Consider the following 20185-nt stretch of genomic DNA (forward strand, 5'->3'; position numbering starts at 1 on the left):
AAGTTTTATTTATAAATTTGAGAATTGCTGAGTATGAGTACGATGGGCCCGGTCTCCTCTGTTGGAGACAGAGCACCATCACCTTACGTGGGTGACTGCTGGTTTAGGTCTTTGAGCTTGTCAGGAGAATCTAGCCCCTTGTGCCTTGGGGTTTAGAATTTTAGTAGCTTTTTTTTCTGCTTTTGTCTTGCTGCAAATAAAAAAACACTGTGTAATGATATTGATAGATTTAAAATTATCTATTAAATTACCTATTTAAATCATTTTAAATAGTTAAGTATTTTAAATTAAAAAACATACAGTCAGGCTTATGGCAGATCAAATTCAGGGTTTTGTCTATTCTGTTAAAATAGAGATTGTTTCAATGAACTATTTCTGGAAAGTTCTCAGTGTTTTGCATTGGATTTGCCACTTATTTCACACTTTGCTTTTTTTTTTCCTGAAAAATAGCATAAAATAGAGCACAGGAATCAAGGATACTCTATATATTTCAGTTAATAATTACGTGATGAACTATGGTCATCAGCTCAGGAGAGGAGTTTGGCCGTGAATGCACCACGTGGGCAATCTGGAAGCGCGCTTGGTAGATCTCTTGCTATCCTCAAAATCAGTAAATATTTTTTAAGATATGAATAAGTGAAGACAGAGGGAATTTTTTCCCTTGTGACGTAATGTTTGTGTTCTCGGGTTTCAGGCTGGGTAGGTGCGTAGCCAGGGCTGCCTGCAGCCTGCAGTGCCAGCTGCCGTGCTCCTGCTGCAGCACCTGAGCTCTCCCTGCGGCGCTGCCGTCGGGGCACGTGTGGCTGTGCACGCCTTCAGCTAACCCAAACCTGCGTGAAAGTGAGGTGGTGTTTGATTCCCAGGCTTGTCGTGCTCATCCAGCTCCTTCATCACTCTGTCCAGACTATGAATAGCCTACTTGTCGTAAAATTCCCTTTTCTTCTGTATTTTACTTCTGCTAATATATGTCAAATCTCTGACTCTTTTACCCCTCTATATAATATAGGGAAATTTTGCTCATTGGAAACACAGACCGTATTATTTAAAAAATGTGCACAAAAGCAGACTGATCCAGCTCTAGTGACTGCTTTTCCAGTTCATAACACTTGAAACTAACTCAAATCCGTGCATTAAATTAGGACCATATTTAGCAGGTGTCTAATGTCGCACCTTTACGTTGACCACCTTTGACTCATAGTCATGCATCTCTTGTACTCTGCAAAGCCAGCCATGAGTGGCGAAGCTGAACCTTTCTTGTTCAACTTCAGCATGAAGTTCATGGTAGGTGCTTAAGGACATCCCTAGATCAGGAATTTTGCATACTGCTTACATGCACAGTTTAAAACTCTTTGCTAAACTGGATGATAGTGAATGCATTTGCTAATTTTTCCTTCTTTTTTTTTTTCCCCTTTTAGATTGTGGCCAAGGAAGTCTTGAAATGTGCCACAGATTTGTTCTTCGTATTACACTGATGGCTGGTCCACAGGGTTGTTCCCGTTCTGTCCTCATCTGACTCCTTCGTGCATATGCTGCATGCAGAGGCCTGGCTGAGTGGCAGCAAACACAGCCATGCATCATCTCTTTGGGCTGGTTTTGGCACAGAAGGACCTTTCACGCGCGGGGGATCTCTTCTCCTTAGATGATGCTGAAATTGAAGGAAGCCTCTCGGAAGCTCTTGAACAAATAAGACTAATTAGTTCATCTCCTGTAAGTGAGACGCTGTCCTCTAATAATTTTTCATGAGATAAAATATATCATATAAACAAAGCATTAAAGATGGTGACATACACAATTCAAGGTTTTAAACTCAAGAATGCCATACAAAATGTAAGTGTCCTGCTTTTGCTCCTGCATTTATTCATGGACAGCTCCAGGCTTGGGGGTTGTTGCAGTGGGCTGGTTACACAGGCACTGCTGGCTCCTTTGGGGTGAAGTGTGTGTGGCTACAAAACGCTTGGTGAGCTTCTGAAAGGAGGCAGGACGATGCTGCCATCGCCAGAGTCCAACCCCTTGTCTCCTCAGACTACCTTTGTCACCTCTTTGTCCCTGAGTTTTGCCTTTAACCTGTCTGGTTACAGAGCGAGTTGTGTCCAGTTTAATGATCAGCCCATCCATTCCTTAATTATATTTCACAGCAGACTTGAGCCAGAGCCTCAGAACCCCTCAAATGCACTTCTGGCTGGAGCGTGCGCCAGCCTCCAGAAGGGAAGGGCAAGCTCCTAGGAGCGCTAGGATACTCAAGCAGCAACACATAGGTGTTCCAACAGCTGCGCTTTCCTGGCGTGTTACTTCATGTGATCTTTAAAATCAGTTTTGGCAATGTCCAAACCTAACAAGACCTGACTCAGTCTCCAGGATGGCCACTGGGCACTGGCTTGTCTTCTCTTTGGTCATTTCTCTGACAGCAGTTATATCTGCAGTCCTTCACAAAGTTATTTTGGCCGCCGTGGCTGCTGTTTCCAATGCACTTCCACAAACCTGACTGCAGATAACCATGGGGATTTTGTGTAAAACACGGTATGCTTTTCAGGAAAAAATTCCCGAACCTGCCATCGGATTTTCTGAAGCACACGGCTTTGTGTGAAGCAGTACAAGGAGCAGGGCCAGGGCTGGGCACTGCCTGCCAGAGGGCTCCGAGCGCTGCCCGCAGCTGGGAGCAGGGGCAGAGAGCTGCCCCGAGACAGCCCCAGGTGTCATCGCCTCTGCCCGGCACTCGCAGCCATCCCCAGCTGTAGCACAGGCCCTCTGGAGCAGCACATTGCGAACTCATGCTGAATTTGGCCCTTGAAAAATGTCCATATTTTTCCATTTTTGATGGAAATTTTGATGACTTTCGGTTAATACTTTGGTCCGCCTTTCATCTTCGTTACTTTTCAGGGTGGAGCAGCACAGGTCAGAGGGAAGCATGGAGGAGTTGTATTTTGGGTGTGATTCTCCCCAGCAGCCTTTTAAGTTATTGCACAGTGCTACTGTTTTATTGCCATGTGGCATGTGTGTCAGTAATTATGGGGGATTACAGGGCTTTGCAATAAAGCCTGTTTAATTAATTTTTATTCATGTTATGTTAATACTAATTGAAACTAACCGTGCTTACATCAGGGACCTGACATGATGAGAAATATTTGGGACCCTGCATTTGGCTATACGTAGGTAACAATTTCAGTTTGAGTTTTAGGATGCTGGTGGGAGAAGAGGCCCACACAAGTGTTTATAAGGCATGCAGCTGCAGTCTCTGGTCAAGAAGGCCATGCTTTGAGACGGTTTGCTAAAAATCGTGTGATAACATAATCTGCATCTTAACAGTAATGGGAACTAAGACTTGGAACAGCAAGTGTATCATCTGTGACGTGGCTGATTTGTTTTTAATCATGCTAAATGTTAATTCTGAAGGTGGAAGTGAGCAAACAGTAGGCAGTTACAAAAACCTCAAGCCTTCTGGTTAGTTTTGTGGGGTCTAATAAAGGATGTGCGTTCACTGGCAGATGTCTTTATTTGAACCAGGACTACCAAACCAACGACAACGACCAGGCTGTGGTGGAAATCTGCATCACTCGCATCACCACTGCCATCAGGGAGACGGAGTCCATTGAGAAGCACGGGAAAGCCCTCGTGGCTCTCTGGGAGTCGTGTCTGGAGCACAACCTGAAGCCTTCCGGAAAAGATGAGGACACGCCACATGCCAAAATAGCATCTGATATCATGAGCTGTATCTTGCAGGTAAGAATGAGCTGGAAAAAGCAAGGGAGTGCCATGCATTCCTCAGCTACCCAGTTTTATCTCTGAAAAAGCAGTTGTGCTTCATGTTTTCTAAGGGGGCATGAGAGTAGTTGCATTTGTTTAAAACCAAGAATATGACCCCAAATCTTAATGTAGGTTATCACATATATGTTATCTCTTCTGATGAATCAAACGTTTTGGCAGATTACTTATCTTTAGAAATATTGTGACTATTTAGTGCCAGATTTCGTAGTGCCAGATTTCGTTATCTTAATGCTCATCAATTCTAAGTATTTGCATTTAATGTAAGAATTAAAGTGGGAGACACAGGGCTACCATTTTCTGTTGTTACAGAAAGTTTCATGGGAAAGCACTTAATATCGGGAAGGAGGTTATTCTTTGGAATTGTTCTGGAAGGCAGAAAAATACTGAAGACATTTTAATAACGTGGCATTTCGGTCATTGGATATCCTGTCAGCAAGGAGACTCTCCCTTTAAATTTGGATTGCAAAAGCTGAGTCCAGATACAACGCAGAAGACTGACTTCTGACCTAAAACCTGATTGCTACGGCTCTAAGCAGAGGACTAGAAAGAGGTTATGCCCTGGCCAAGAGTGTTGAAATAATTTCTTAGAATATTTTACTAAATGCTGGAGGCAGCAACAATAATATGGAAAAAGTATTTAGGTCCCAAAAATGTTTGCTAGAAGAACAGCTGAAAATAGGTCCTATTTGAACCCTGTAAATGGAAGACTAAAAATAAGACCTCAAAGTATATAGCAGCCTTTTAGGGTAGGAGTAGGCTATTCCAAGGCTTTCTAAGAAGGTAATCTTAGGGTGAAAAGCCATTTAAAGATGGGGAGGAGGAAAAAAATCCCCCTAAGACCCAACCTGATTTAATATGGGATTTTTTTTTTTTTTTTTTACTATATTTTAAAAGCAGGGACTGCAAGCAATGTTATTTCTTGTTGGGAAAAAAACTATCATACACTGGACGGGCCCTTAGAGAAATCTGTGTACAGTTATCTAACGAGGAGCAGAAATCAGGGTTCTTTCCAGAGTCTCGTCTGTGGGTACAATGTATGGGTCAGATACAGCAGTTGTTTCTCCAAATGCTGTGGAGTGTGTTTTTGTGTGGACTGCTTTGGGGTGGTGTTTGCAGCATGTCTGCTGTCTCGTAATTGCTTTCTGTACCTCTTAAAATCAGATGTGTATTTTCTGGTTCTTTCGTTGTAAGAATTGCAGTGGTACTGGCACAGGTATGTCGCTGTGCCATGAAAGCTGCTGCTTAGCCCCTTGTAGGATTGCTCAATAAACTTACTGAGATTCCTCATCTAGTTTTGCTGAAAGTATTTAAAATCCAAAAGAAACAATACGTTTCAGGAAAAAAAAGTGGAATTAAAGATGAATTTTCTTCAATTAAATTTTAATTTGCAATCATTTCTGGTCAGTTGTTTACTCTCGGTCCCTCATTCTGACGACACACAAAAAAAGTATTATAATAAAATATTAAAGAAGGATGAGACTTCCTTTCCCGAAGCCAGGTTGTTGCTGGTGTTGGTTTAGGAAGAGTAGGAGCTTATTCTAGCCAGACGTGAGGTCAAGTCTGTGGATGAGATTTAGCAGGATTTCTTCTGCGCTGCGCTGGCAGCTGGGAGCTGCGATTCGTAAGCTGCACCCCGGAGCAGGGCCTAGTAAAGCATCCTCTGAAGGTCCGTGGTGTGCCGGGGGGGTCGCATCCCGGCTGCCCTTCTCTGTGAACGGCTGCTGGCTTTGCTAAGGGCCGTGCCCCCTGGTACGCAGTGCATTCCTGGGGGTGCCGCTTGCTTCCCCTTCTGTCTTGTGTCTCTGGGGGTGAGGCAGTAACTGGATTTGGATGCTGGCTGCAGCACCGCTTAAACTTTCCAGACCAAAGGCTGCAGACTGTAAAATCATATCGTACTTCATAAGAATGCTACAGTGCGCCACGGCTCGTCCAAGCCTTCAGTCTGTGCTGTTGGCAACTGCGTGCCTAAATCCAGCGAGCTCTTATCCAAATGTTTTCGGGATTGCGCTGTGTTACAGATTGCTTTGAGAAAGGAGTTCACTGAAATGGGAATTATAAAAACATGTACTGCTTTCTGAAACAGAGCTGCTTTGAGCAAGTTTCTTCGCATAAAAGAAGAATGAAAGGCATAAACTGGGTTTTTATGCAATATGCGAGGGTTAGTTGAAGTAGTAATGAATATCTGACAGCTGGGTTGAATCTCACAGCATGTTTCTGTTGATATTAGCAGCAGGGAGGTCCCCTAGGTTTGCAAACAGCACTATATCATATTATTGGAATCTGGTTTTCATTGTCACCTGCACATAAGTGTGCTGTCATGCCCTGATATTATTTATAAAGGAGCAAATGGAACCTTTCTCCTTCCATCTGAATTAAAACCTTTTCTTAACTATTTCACCTTTATCATAGGTTAAAAAAAAAAAAAATCCCTTTCTTTGAAATTTTCCTAGATCTTTTTAATACTAGTCAGAGGGCCAAGTCTTATCTTCCCCTTCTTTCTCCATGGATCCCTAGAGTATAAAATGGAGGCAGAATTTGGCTCCTACTCAGTGGTGCCTCTCCTCCAAACGCAAGGAGGCATTATGTTGATTTAAATATGCTGCTGCCTAAAGGTCTATTCATTCTAAGGGCTTTTGCTAAAATGCAGTATTTGGTCATGTGGCAGTTGCCCCAGTGAGCTGTGTCGATGCCTAGGCGTTGCTGCAGCCCCTTCTTCCTTAGGGGCTGGTGCAAAGGGACCGTCCCAGAGCTGCTGCAGCGCTGCGCTGCTTGGCAGGTCTCTGTTGCAGGGATGAATCCTCACAGCCAGTTAACTTGGCTTTTTTGCATTGGTTGAGCAGCAAACTGCAGCCTTAATTAGGGTCAGCCCTGCTCTCCGTGAGGCTAATGGCCAAGGCAGTTACTACTCACAGAGGCAGCCTAGCAGGCAACGTAGCTGGGTATATGGAACAACAGATTTGTTTTTTTTCTTGGGTTTAAATTTATTTTTTTTCAGTGCTGCTCCAGAATGAGCATGTGTTAAGTCTGGCCTGCCTTTCTTTGCACTACTTTGTTGCTTTCTGGAACATCTGGGTGCCAGTGGTTGCCTGTGATTTCAGATGCTAATTAAATATAATCATATTGCAGGACTATTTTCAAAAACAACGACATACTCTGGTTTCAAAGAGATATTCAAAACTGAGTGAAGATGAGAGAAAAGCACTGATTAAGGAGGTTTCAGAAAGAATGTAGATCCTCAATTGCACGTAAACAAATATGTCCTACTTGTTTCAAGGGCAGTGAGGTAACTTAACTTGGGGACTTAATGGGCAATAGATGTTTATAATCTGTGCATACAATTTTGCGTACACAAATAGTTGCAGGAAATCCTTACCCTAATCGCAAGACATAAGTATGAGTGCAGATAACCCTAAGGTCACGGAAGCTCGATGCCATTTTGAGGACAGAAGTCAGCTGTCTCTAGTTCCAGGTGTAGGAAAAAATTCAGTTGAACCTGGTGTTCAGAGGAATTGACTGGAATTTAAGAAAGGAAATCTTAATTATCAGAGGAAAATTGTGGGTTACCCTGTGAACAAGCCTTCCAGAACACCTTCTCACGTGTACTCTTTTCCTCGTTTGACAGGTGTGCCTTTGATTTCAGAGTTAATTACGTCCACCCCCTGTCCTTCAAAACAGGGCTTCATTGTTTTCACTTACATGGAGCTGCAATTTGAAAAGAGTTCTTAATATTCAGTGAATCGTGCTGTAAGGTTTTGAGTTACAGCTTTGGGCTGTCATCACACATGGCTGCCATATTCATGCCTTGCTGTATATTCTGAAGAACACAACTAAACAAACGAGGAATTCGGACAGAAACATCGTAGTCATGCCAAATACAAGGGAGACCCTGTGCTGCAGAACCGCGTGGTTCTAGGGTTTTCTCCCCTGTGTTTGTCCTGTGCTCTGATGCTGTTTTTGGATGTGAATGCAGTTCAGGCCTCTGAGCTATCCCTAGCTGGCCTCTGGGGAGGGTGGGTGTTCCAGGGCAGCAGAGCATCGGAGGATGCAGGGCAGGGGAAGGAAGCAAACCTCGCAGCAGCAGCAAAATGCTGCCTGGACGCTGTGCCCGCAGGTAGGGAAAAAGGCAGTGATGGATCTGCTAGCGTGGTGAGTAGTATTTACTGGTCAACAGCGGGAGTGATGCTCTGAGGTGTTTCCTGTGCTTTGGGGTGAAAATTACCTATTCTGTCTGGATGATGGATATGGTTTCTGCTGTGTTCTCTGATGGCACAAAACAAAAAGTATTGTTGGAAATGTTACAGCGGTTAACGTTTAAGTAGTGCACTCAGTATCGTGTTTTCTCCTCCTCTTGCAAAATACGAAAATGGATGTATTGTCATCATCTCCTGCTGCAGCAGTTTTAAGTTTCCTTATGTGCTCTCTCTTTGAAGTCTGTTTTCAGTGGTGTTACCAAAACATAACCTTTTTTGACCTGTTTTTTTCTTCCTCCAATTCTGATCAGCGGGAGATTTCATTTTAATAATTTTTTTCAGCTGCCTATTTTTCAGTGTTTCTTCATGTTGTTCCAGAATTACAATCGACCTCCAGTAATGGCCTTAGCTGTCCCAGTGGCGGTGAAATTTCTCCAGAGGGGCAATAAGGAGCTGTGCAGAAACATGTCGAGTTACCTATCTTTGGCCGCAATAGCCAAGGCGGACCTGCTGGCTGATCACACAGATGCTATCATCAAAAGTGTCCTTCAAGGTATGAACACACTGAGATTTTGGGTTTAGTCCTGCAGTGTGCCCATAATTACATTAATTAGTCTATAGTAGGTGTATATACAAACATACAAATAAACGTTTTATGCATAAAAACACTTATGAGACATGTATGTATAAAACATGCATGCAAACATTCATAAACATTTGATGAAATATATCAGATACAATCTAAAATAACAGGATGCATCAAGGAACACCTTCCAAGACTATGTGAATTTAATGAACCTTGTTGACTGTGGAAGATTCATTGCAGATTGGATGACCCGTAGGGCAGGAAATATATCTGTAGTTGTTATTGCACTGTACTAATGGACTTCAAATAATAAGCCGTGCTAGGAGACGCTAGTTACTGGGCTCTTATCCTTTCTATTAGTGTCATTGGCAGTATTCCAAAATATAAATGAGGATGAAATGAATCCCATTTTGTGGCAAAGTAGTCAGATGTAAGATATAAAAGCTTCATGGTGATGCTTTAGTCTTGCCCACATCAGTAGTTTTAGACAGTTTTGTTGCTAAACTCCGTAAATTTCACTATTGTGGTTTAAAAAGAAACCAAAAATATTCATACCTCTGCAAAAGTAAGTCCATTTTGGCTGAGGTAGTAAAGTTCACAGTATTAATTGCAATATAGTGCTACTGCAGCAGTAAAGCCATTGTTTTCTCAAGCACAGGTAACAGCAATGAGTACCAATAGCTGTCTAATTATGCCGTGAATATTATGAAAATATTAAGCCCTTGAACTAAATTTGTGCATTATTTAAAAAACAAAAAATGGTGCTAGTTATTTTTTGGTATTATGTGGAGGGATACCCTGAGCTAGAAAGTCACTTGGCCCTTAAAGCACTATAGTAAGAGTTTGCTTATTTCTGTCTAACTTGTTTAAGGACAAATGTGATAAATACGATAAAAAGAAAGAAATGTGTATGAGCTGTGTGATCATACTAATAGAGTAGTCCAAGAACAGGATTTTGTTAACTTACAAAGCCACGTGGATAATTCTTTTAAGACTTGTGACATGGGTATGTATGTGTTTGTTGTATGCTGCCACGGGAAGCACGGCACTATGAATAGAAAGATGAAGTGACACAAGTTTTGTGGCACAGACATAAGTTTAGGAAAAGAGTGACAAATGCCCGCAACTGAAGGATTCGACTGTGCCTGCTGGTTTTCATGTATTTATATTATTCTACCAGCAGATGTTGCTGTGGACATCAGAGATGGAAATTGCAGATTGGACGAGAGTACTCTCTGCACAGGCACAGTGCTCTGCTTTGCGTACTGGCTTAGTGGCACCGTACACAATTTGTTTTTTTCAGGCATGAAAAGGCTGGTGTGCAGCAGGCCAAGAACCATGGGTAGAGACTGTCTGCAGAAGGGAGAAGGGAAGCAAGGGGGGATGTTAAAGATGGCTTTACGAAGCAGTGCAGAGACAAAGGGCCTTGTTCTGGTGCTGCGCAGACCGGGTGCAGCCTAGTGGCACCAGCGAGACTGATAGTAGGCTTTGGCCCGCTGCCTGCGAGTGTTTGAGAGCTGACTGGGGTTTTGGCTACTTGGGGCAACTGCTTGGCTGCGCAATCAGTTTCTTATCGTACTAGTTAAGAGAGCTCTTTAGAGTGAGCGTGTAACTGCTCTGTTCTGTTTAGTGTGAACTCAGCCTCCAAGCACGCGCATGTCTGTGCCGCGCGCGTGATGCTGACAGGCCGCGTGCTGGCACCTTCCATCAGGATAAGGGACCAGGCAGCCTCATTCCTGCTTCCAGGGGACGGCAGCAGAACCACCCCGCAGTCACTGCGGTCATCTGAGAGTCCCGCTGCTGCTCTGTCTTCTGGGGGAGCTGGGGCAGCGCACACGTGCCGCTGTGCTGGGCAGAGGCTGGTTACAGAGCAGGCCGAGCTCAGCGCCACACACCAGCTTATGGGACCCGCGTCTGCTCCTTCGAGTTTATGTTCTCAGTGCAGGAGCAGGATCGCAGTGGCTCTTCTGTATCTGGAGACCAAACTCGCCCCAGATACTTCTTAATTTGCGTCTTCCAAACGGGCCAAGTAACTGTTAACAAAGAAAAATTTAGCTCAGTGCTGAAGGGAAGAGAAGAGAAGCATGGTGGTGGAGGTGCCTCGTACTGGGCGGGAGGGGACTGGCCGTGGGAAAGCTCTGCTTGTTTGCGGAGGTTAGAAAGGGAAAGAAAAGCGGTTGGAAAGAGGAGGGTGTTCCAGCTGAGCCGATGGGAACGAAAGGACCGGCTTTGCGTTTGGTGATCTGCCAAACCAGTGCGGAGATAGGAAAAGGCTACTTGAAAGACAAAGCATTTCAGGTATGAGGAACAGTAAAGAAAAGCAGCCAGGAATGACTTTCGGTAATCTTTTTGAGGATTTCGCTTGTTCTGCTATATTTCATGGACATTTGTTTTCATTTAATGGATGGCAGTGTATGGAAAGAGGATTTGAGAGTATTTTTGCACTTGCACAATGTTGGGAAGAAGAGTGTTTTTCTTAACTCTGAAGATGTGTTTTCTGGCTGACATCAGATGAACAGAGGTAACCTTTCATTGTTCTGTACTTCAGGTTATTTGCAGATATTATTTAGTAAGGGCTTTTTACATTTTTATTGCAAGCAGTAGGAGAAACTCCAGCATCCTGAGAAGTTAGATTTGCCTTAAATACACAGCATTGCCAAAATGTTAGAGCAGATTGTGTAACTTCAGCTGCGAAGCATAACCCCCTTGAATGGCGTAGTCAAGTGGAAATTACCTTGTCATAGCTTTTTTCTTACTACCTCTGTGTTGCGAAAGGAAGGATTTGGTAGCTGCATTGTGTTCGGGAATGAACATAGCAGCAACTTTTCAGAGCGTGTCCTTAAGACATCTGTAGAGAGTGAGAAAGAAAATGGGAATAGAGCAGAAAGGTGTGCTGCTTCCAGTGGAAGTGAGAATTGCTTTGAATAAGACATTTTCCAAGATAACTTGTTCAGAGGCTTCAGCATACGTTGAGGAATCCCCTCAGGTTGAAGCGCGTTTATCAGTGTCAGCGTTCCTTCTGTACGAGCAACCCTGCCCACGATGGAGAGCTGCTGGAGCAGTAGATCCCTCCACGTGTCAGTGTCCACGGGGGGCTTGTTACCATGACAGACCAGTAAAGCTGGCTTTGCCAAGTGCTTGGAGGTCAGTCCTCTGAGGGGAGGGTCTCTCCATTCGTGTGACATGTTAATATTTGTGTTTCTCTCTATTAGCAACTAAAACTGTGTGGTTAACAACATGGAAAAATTCCCATTTTCTGTTTATTTCAAGAGTTCCAGTTGATGAATGCCATGGAAAATCTTAGTTTAGTAAAGTATCTTTATTTACAGAACAACTTTACAAAAATAATTTCAATAAAATTATTACAAAGTCAATTTACAGTATAATACAGCTGTGTTTTCTCAAAATGTAACATCGGATTATGATGGTGAATATTACTTTTATATGTTAGGTCAATCCGTGGCATTAAATAATGCTTTAAACAAGAAGCTAGTTTTATTGTAGTCTACAAATTACTAACAACACTTAATAAACAACACGCTTCTTGGCTTTTGTGGTTCCTCTGCACAATTGACATTAGCACTATAAAAACCAGCGACTGGAGAAGCCTGGAAGATGTGCGGCTTTGCATCTGTTCTACGGAGACGTGTAGGAGCTTAGCAGGAACTGCAGGAGTCCGGTTCTGCTCAGTCCACAGTGGCACTCATTTTTATACGTAAGCTAGAGAGACAGCGGTCGTCTGACCTCAGGAATAGCTTTTCCAATGTCAAGCCTTGATATATTATTTTCAGTGTTTTGCAAAAACAGCAGGCAGAGATCAAATCCCATCTCCACAGTACCTCATTCTGTAAACGTGCAGTGCTAATCTTCCTTGGGAGGTTGGGAGGTGCAGGCTCTTTCAGCTCTGTGTACTTGTATGCATTGGCATTCTGCTCTTAATGAAACACGTTCTCTGCTTCAGAAACTGTTTTACAAGACTTTAAGAAACATACTGAGCTCCTCCGTATGGCAGAACTTCTGTGACTCCCCACCCGATGATGTTGCCCCTGATACTGCACGCATCTTCTCCGCTCTGCGCTGCTATCTCTTCAGTGCTGAGCACTCTGTCCCACAGGTTAAAGCCTGTTAATTTTCCTGAGAAGGCTAAAGCTTCATCAAATCCACCTCCAACACAGCAGCCATTCTTCTCCTGACCGATCTGCAAAATTCCTCCGTCTGGAACAGTGTGAGCGTCAGCAACGCCCGCGGCAGTGCCTGCGAGCTCTCCGTTCACCCACAGGGACGCGGTCCCGTTGTCCGAGCTCCAGGCGCCACAGAAGTGGATCCACTTTCCAGGAACAATTACATTTTTGACAACTAACTTGTGCTGGTCGCTGCCAACAGCAAGCACTGCAGACTCACGGCTGAGATAAAGCTGAATTTCATACGGATTTTTCTTGGTTCCATAGGAGAAGACAATAGTTTTGTCCAAAACCTCAGTCACTTTGATCCAGATGCAAGCAGTGAAGGAGCGGAGGGTCATTTCAGCAGTTGGATGAACGCTCCCAAAGATCTTTTTTGAACGCATTGGGAACAGAATTGCTGTTTCGCAGCCTGAAAAAGTTAATTAGAAAGATTATATAAGTAAAGGTTTGTACATGCACAGTTAGGACCCTTGGCATACGCTCACCTCTGGACTTTTCGGAGGGAGCTGTTGGTTTGGCTCATCCTGTGGAATGTAGGGACCCACTTACGGGGTGCTTTGAGGAAGCTAGCAGGTCTGATGGATGAATTTGCTTAGCACTTGGTATGGCAATGAGCCTAGGGGCTAATCATGCTACTTTAACAAGACCCAGCCTTCCCTTCACCGTAAAAGTGTATTGCTGTCCTGTAGCGTACAAAATGGGCATTTAGTTTTAACGCTGCCTGCCTGTCCCGGCCACGTTATGGTGAAGGGATGGGTTTGCCAATCTATCAGGCTGGAAGTTTTATGTACTGTGACGTTCCTGGGAATAGCAGTGTGAAATGCTGCCGGGGCCGGTGGCACAGAGCCACCGGATAGCTGTGTCACCAGCAGCTGTAGCGTGTCCTGCTGGGCTGGATACCTGATGACGGTCTTCCGAGCACCAGCAGGGCTCGGTATGTCCGTCCTGTGCAACGCAATACGGTGGAACGGTGCCTGCCAGGAGCTGAGCGCGGCCCCGGGGAAGCCCTGTCACCGCAGCACTCTGTCCAAACCGGGGCACCGCAGGCCCGAGGGACGAACGGATGCGCTGACGCGTTGCCTGTCAGATTTCTGACGGTGTTTCGGTGCCTATATTTAGGCTCACTTCTGAGGGCAAGGCTTGATCTCGTACGTCCTGTTTCTGGCTCAGGAAATGTCATCGGTTATCGGGGCTGTGATGTGACCCGAGGAGCCCTGCCAGCTCGGAGCGGCACAGGCTGTTTGTTGCTGATGCTGCCCCATAACAGCACGAGCTGAAAATGTGCCTTCCTGAGCCAGCCCCGTTTGGTTACGTCAGCGCGAACCCAGGGCTGCACAACTAGCACTTGGGGGGGATTTGTGCTGGATTAACTACAAATAGGATCTTGCACTAAGTAAGATACTTGAGAGCAGTTTCAGATCCCGGCTGGTTCCCCTGTCCTTTGCAAACGCGTGCCTATGTGCTGGCGATTTCCTGCAGCTGGTCTCAGGCTGCATCCTCCAGCAGCAGAGTGGGACGGGCTGCTGGAAAGCACGAGGAGGGAGCGTTGGCAGAAGCATGCTGAGATGTATTTTTTGTTTTTTTATCGGTTCCTTTTCTGACCCTGGCTTTAGGGCTGTTGGTGACTCTTGCACTGGTTGGTTGTTTCTCATGTTTCCAATATTTAGTATCTTTAAAGCAGTTCCCCTTCCCTCTCCAATTTATCAATATGTTGTAATAGAAGCTAGATTATTAAAGCTATTAACAGGAATTCACGGTTATTAGAGAAGTGTCTGATGATTACTAAACACAAGACATTCTTGGCATTCTAACGTGCTGTTCCCTGGTCCTTAGGTACAACTCAGTACTCTAAGTGAGAGGGGGAAAAGCAGCCCCCTTCTATAATTAAGCTGGTTCGTTTCCTGTTTAAACAAGCTAGAGGATCTAAAATGTCTAAAATGTGTGTGGAAATTTCAGCCTCAGTGCATGAAGGACTCTTTGTGTCCTTCTGGATAGTGCTGCTGTGTTATTTCATAGACTGCTTCCTTTAAACTTTGGGCGGATTTTACATTTCTTCGTTTTTTGGTTTTTTTTTGAGAGAGAGAGAGTTGAGGGGCAGCAAGCAACTGTTGGGGATGCTCCTTAAAATGCTACTTATGAATGCTATTGTGAAATGGCTTTTAATGTGCAAGCTTTCTGACTTTATTGTCAAGGAGTAAACAAAATTAAAAACAGCCTCGCTGAAGAACAAAAAGTGTGATTTGAAAATCCCTCAAGAGTGTCTGGCAGTAATTCAAGATGGGAGAAATTATAGTCAGTTGCTAAAAATTCCCTTGAAAAAAATATCCAGTGAGAGAGACCCTGGAAGTACTTAAAATGTGTCTTTTAAATTAAGAAAGGAAAAAAAAAAACAAAACGCTTTCTATAAAACCATGTAGGAACTAGTGGAAATACTCTGAATTTCCAGTGCTGAGTCTGGGATCTTTAAAGCTGAGCGAGTTTTTTTTTACTCTCACCCAGCGCACAATAACTGACTGCAAGGCTGGCTGTGTTACAGGGGAGATAAAGGGTGAGATCATGCTTTTTGGAAGGCGAGATTCATGTGCTGGGGGAGGGAGGGGAGGAGGAATATGCTGTAAGAGCTACTTCCAGGACATGCAGATTACCAAAATATTACAGTAAAGAAGTAAAAGCAATTTACTTACAAAGCTGAATTAATGTTCTCCATTAAAGGATAGTAAATTGGTGGATTGTAAAATGCTTTGTTATAAACTATTGTTGTGTTTGCAGTGTAATAGGCTCGTGTAAGTTGCTGTTGGCTTTTGCAGCTGCGAAAAGCACACTTTGCTCACCTGTGTAAGCGCTCATGCTGGTGGCATTGCTAAGGGCTCACTGCCAAGGCTGGCGTAACCACCCAGCTCCCTATTCACACGGGTGGGATTCTGTGAGCGTAGGTTTCTTTCTGTTTGGGGTTTTCTATACTACCGTAAAACTTTTGTTTGTGGAATATGTGATCATTAAAGATATGTCAGCTCTTAGAAAACACGCAGCGCCAGTTATCCAGTAGGCAGAGTTACATCCAACGCGGTTACGCTGTGCACGCAGCAACTTTGCACCCACACCCTTTAGGTAGGGGTTTGCTCTGCCATACCTAAGGTGTCACAGCTACTTCTGCTGGGTGGCACATTACAGTGCACAGCAAAACTGCAATGAATTCTGAGATACGAGCTCATCTTTCTATGGCTACCTTGCTTGCTCACCGGTACCAACGTTTTGGGAAGAAAAAATCAGTGTGTCAGTTCTGCTGTGTTACCTGCAGGTTCCCTTGCTTGGGGAAGGCATTCTGTCCTGACAGTTGCGTGCGGTGAACGTGCCCTCCCTGCTGCAGGAAGCATGCGTGGCCGTGGCTGGTTGGCACCAGCAGCACGTCCTCTGCCCTGGCTCTGCTCCTGGGCATCAGAGTTGGTGAGGAGGAGGCAGCGCTTAGCTCAGGAGGAGTGGGTACATGCAGGAGGAGGACAGGAGCATTAGTGACTAGTGAGTATCTGTGGGAGTTACCAGCTGGGAAGGTAAAAGGTGAGAGAATATATTTTGTATGTTTAAAATATGTTTGTTGCTCTTTGGCAGCTGCTTTGATCTAGGAGAGCCTCCAGGAGGTGGGATCCTAGCTGGGTGGCTGCTTTGCCCTGTGTAAGGACTTTGATTAAACCCTGCTTTGATCCCTTCTTTGAAAAGCTCAACGCCTCTTTTTTCAAGAACACTTACTGGGTTTCCTCCCTGTATCTGCAGACTGCTCAGAGCTTCTGGGCTATTCATAAGATTGCTTTGGAGTCCTATCTGGAGGTAAATGTTTATCGGATGTCTGCTTTGACAGGCCAACCAAAGAGCTCACCAGTAAAGAATAACATGTGTGGACTTACCTGCTGGCAGCAAGTGCTGAGCTGCCCATTTCTGCGATGCCTTCAGTTCAGCTCTCATCTGCTGTAGCTCTTTCCACAGAGAGTTCAAAATGAGGTTGTCTTCTCTGGTGGGACTGAGTTTGTCCTGCTGAAGAGCTGTTTCTTGAGCCTCCGCCTCAGATCTTCTCAGGCAAGCGCTCTCCAGACGGCTGAGTCTGTTGGACACGTTGTGGCTCAGTAACAGAACGTGCTCGAGAAGCTTTCCTTGCTGGGACTCGTGAAGCCCCTTGGCTTCTTCACCTTGGTCACTGCTCCTCACAAGTGCCTGCTCTACCTGTGAGATGACGTGGGAAGTGACTTTCTCGACCGCAGTGCTGAAGGTGCCAGCGAGGCTGGCAGTGAGCTGGCTCAGTTCTGCTCTAAGCGTCTGCAGGTCCACCTTCAGGATGTCGTCCATTGTCTGCAGCATCATGTTCTCCTTCATCTGCGAGTTCTCGAGCATGATGAAGAGCTTGTCCCACTCGGTGTGCTCTCGCTGGCAGTCACACGAAGCTGGAATGCAAGATGCAGATGCACTTATGGTTTTAAAAAGAAGGGGTATTTAACAAAATCTGGCTCTGCACAAGGCTTATGCGCTCCAGTCTGCCAGTTCATTTTCTTCTGTATCAAAATGGGAAGGTAAGGCAGTGTGTATTAGAGCGATTCTAAAACTGTCAACCCCACTCTTCTGCAGGAAAACAGGAACACTAGTGTAAAGCAAATTTCCAAGGCACGCTATCCAAGTACTGTAGCGTTTGCTGTTCACAATAATCTACTGGTAAGAGCACATGCTTCTTCCTCTTAAAATGAATAAATTTTTGTAACAATTGGTACAAGAGCAAGCAACAAAGAATGCAATACTGCACTTAACAGAAATTTAGTTTAAATCTACTTAATCTACTTACTTTCCTCAGTCCCATGAACCGGACCTTCGATTTCGTTATCCAGGTTCACATACATGAGATCATAGTTGTCATCTTCATCCAGAACAGAAACAGAAGCCCTGAAAACACAGAACAGCGTAAGCAGAGAAAGCACTCCTTGAGGCAGCATTCTCCAGCTGCTTCCTGAAAATAGCTGAGCTGTCTGGAGCTAAAGTCGAAGTCAGACTTCAGCGGAGACGAGACTGCGAGTGAGCCGCGGCGAGCCCCTAATAAATGCTCCGGGTGTCTCAGCTTGAATGAATGAGCGATGCTAGTGCCAGTGTTGTAATAAGAGCACTTCTGGTTGTTGGTTTTGGCAGCGAGGCGAAGGGGGCGTGCAGCTTGCTCAATCGCAGCCTTCCAGGTTTGCGCTGGGGGGGAAGGACTGCCTCATGGAGGGGAAGCAATGGGGAAAGCTGCTCTTGCGAGCTGCCGCTTCCCCTCCGAGAGCAGATTGCCGCAACGTGCAGCGAAGTGAGGGTGAGAGCGGGGGATGAAATCACTCAGAGATCGCTGCCTAAAAGCCCAGGCTGCATCACTCATGCCATTTTGTGTCCTTTGTGGAAAGGAAAATGTTCTCTGCGAACTCATTTTGCAGTTGGTATGTGCCAGGGCTCTGGAGGGGACTGGTAGAGAAATAAATATATCTGCAACTGGTTTAGATACATATGTACAGTTTCACCTAGACCTTGTAACTTTTTTTGATAGTTTTTTGTTTAAAAACTTCTCTTATACTAGTAGTTTGCTGCCTTAAACAATAAAGAACTTGTGAAAAAAATAAAGATAGCTTGCTAGGGTTTTACTTTTTCTAGTCCTAATTACCAATAATAGCTTTGTAACTGGTGGATAAGGCATTACTGCTGGTATCTTGTTTCAGGAGCCCATAGGTTCGCAGCTGCCGGATGAGAGCTGTTTCTCTTCACTTGGAAACAACAAAACGAGGGACTCGTGGGTTAGATGTTAATCCAGTGACAAGTAGTATTGTTGTTGGTGTTGACTCATTTAAGCTCTGGCAAGCTTATCAGTTTAACGGGCCCTTGATTATTCCAGAATTGAGATTAAGGGTAACATACTGATGGTAGAAGTTTCACATCGGCTATAAATATTTAGAAAACTGGGGGGAAAAACCCTACATAACCGCACTCAGCGTGCAGTCTGCGTTCCCCTTCTGCTTGGGACTCTCAGGCCCAGCCCCTCAGCGCTGCACACAGCGGTGGCAGGGAGGGCCCCGCGCTCCCCCCCCACAGCTTCCTCGCCCTGCTCCATCACCGGGGCTTCTGATCAGGGGCAGGAGGTGTGGGGAGGTAGCACGGAGACATGCATGGCCTCAGCACACCTCCGGGAGCGGCACAGGGCTGCCCAGAGCCCGGCACTGCTGAGCTTGATGGCGAGCTCCCCGCGCTGCTGGCCCTGTCGCGGTGCCCTTCCTCTGCACCACACGTCTGGCTGTTCCACAGCGTGCGGGTGGCTCCTGCCCCTGCGGGGCCTCCGGCTGCCCTCCTGCTACCTGAAACAAATGGTAACGTTGGCACAGCGTCCTGCAAAGCCCACCGGTTTGGTAAAGCAGAGGTGAACATTTTCAGAGTGCTCCGCCCAGCTTGGGACACCCGGGGAAAGCAGTGCTCTTGGTGCACGTGCTTTTCCCAGAGTACTCCTCCTGGAGCGAAGGCCAGAACAGGGCTGTACGTTCACGCAGCACTGCCAGCCTCGTTTCCTCAGCGCTGCTGGGTTGGGCTGTGGATGGGGCAGAGCTGGGACAGAGCACGTGGCTGCCTTCGCCGCTCCTTGTGCATGCAGGGGATCGGCCAACGTGCGTGCGGCGTGGTCCCGGGGCTGTGGCTGCTGCTGCTGTACGTGCCTCTGCCCTGCCTGACTTGCAGCCAGCCCGGCTCAGCCATCGGATGTCCCCAACTGTACGTTAGTTTCTGCCTGAGTTGCATAATTCCCAGTGTGTGGTCTGCTTGGAACGTCTGAGCAAGTCTAATCTGGAAAGCATTGGGGATAAGGGTGGTAGGGAAGGAAGAGGGAGAGAAGGTAATTAAGGAGCTGAGTACAATGTTTTTCCGTTCTCGGACAGCAAATGTGCTTTTCAGGCTCTTGGTTTAGGCTGAGCGAGATGGAGCAAAGTGAATCAGTTGGGAGCGGGCAGAGCATCGCCTCTGACTGAGCTCTGAGGATGCAAAAGGTTGGGGAGCTGCACGTGGGGAAATTGCTCAGAAACTGGGAAGGTATGGCAAATGGCAGCGGTGCTCAGAGCTGGCTGGAAACATGCAAACCGGAGAAAGCAGTGAATTGGGTCATGCTTTATGACCTTTCCTAAGTTATACAAAGAACAGGCACAAACTGTGGTGTCTGCTTGGATGGTTTGCAGGTTGGTATATGGGGGTTGTTCAATTAAAAAGGATTCCGTGTCAGTGAGGTCACTTAAACATCACTCCAAAATGATGGGCTAGCTTCTAATTTGCCCTTTTTTTTTTTCATTTATCCTGCTTAGTGGATATAAAGGCAGTAATGTTTGCTGCGTGGTGACTGGATGAGCTGCCCAAGTTTACTTTTGTACAAAGTACTTTTGTTCAGAGAAGTTTCATAACTGCAATCCATCATGTCACGGCAAATTACACCA

At 45.5% G+C, this 20185-nt stretch overlaps 2 protein-coding genes across 12 annotated transcripts in view; one reads left to right on the forward strand and one right to left on the reverse strand.

The window, feature by feature from the left end:
- Window positions 1–20185, forward strand: part of VEPH1 (ventricular zone expressed PH domain containing 1) — an 88628-nt gene that overhangs the window by 14824 nt on the left and 53619 nt on the right. For 7 of the 11 annotated variants that reach the window (XM_067002727.1, XM_067002726.1, XM_048059414.2 and 4 more), the window contains 3 exons: window positions 1416–1707; window positions 3502–3717; window positions 8331–8505. In XM_067002727.1, the coding sequence (XP_066858828.1) occupies window positions 1570–1707; window positions 3502–3717; window positions 8331–8505 (529 nt within the window). In that variant the 5' untranslated portion in view covers window positions 1416–1569. Of the gene's footprint in view, window positions 1–450; window positions 584–1415; window positions 1708–3501; window positions 3718–8330; window positions 8506–16020; window positions 16624–20185 lie in introns of those variants that run through there. The other 4 variants (XM_048059416.2, XM_067002725.1, XM_067002729.1 and 1 more) reach the window with 3 other exon arrangements.
- On the reverse strand, window positions 11839–18011 carry PTX3 (pentraxin 3). Its single transcript, XM_013193040.3, has 3 exons — window positions 17545–18011; window positions 16622–17152; window positions 11839–13131 (listed from the first exon to the last, which is right to left on the reverse strand). Exons 1-3 carry the CDS (start codon window positions 17690–17692, stop codon window positions 12518–12520), a joined length of 1293 nt encoding a protein of 430 aa, XP_013048494.2. The 5' UTR covers window positions 17693–18011; the 3' UTR covers window positions 11839–12517.

Source organism: Anser cygnoides, chromosome 9 (assembly GCF_040182565.1).
Source record: "Anser cygnoides isolate HZ-2024a breed goose chromosome 9, Taihu_goose_T2T_genome, whole genome shotgun sequence".
In the NCBI taxonomy this organism is placed as follows: domain Eukaryota; kingdom Metazoa; phylum Chordata; class Aves; order Anseriformes; family Anatidae; genus Anser; species Anser cygnoides.

Excerpts from the sequence above, each read along its gene's own strand:
- PTX3 (XM_013193040.3), bottom strand. The coding sequence starts at position 17,692 with ATGCTGCCTCAAGGAGTGCTTTCTCTGCTTACGCTGTTCTGTGTTTTC. Across the intron at positions 17,153-17,544 it reads GGTTCATGGGACTGAGGAAA|CTTCGTGTGACTGCCAGCGA; the intron begins GTAAGTAGATTA and ends CTTGCATTCCAG. Across the intron at positions 13,132-16,621 it reads TCAGCACTTGCTGCCAGCAG|GCTGCGAAACAGCAATTCTG; the intron begins GTAAGTCCACAC and ends TAACTTTTTCAG.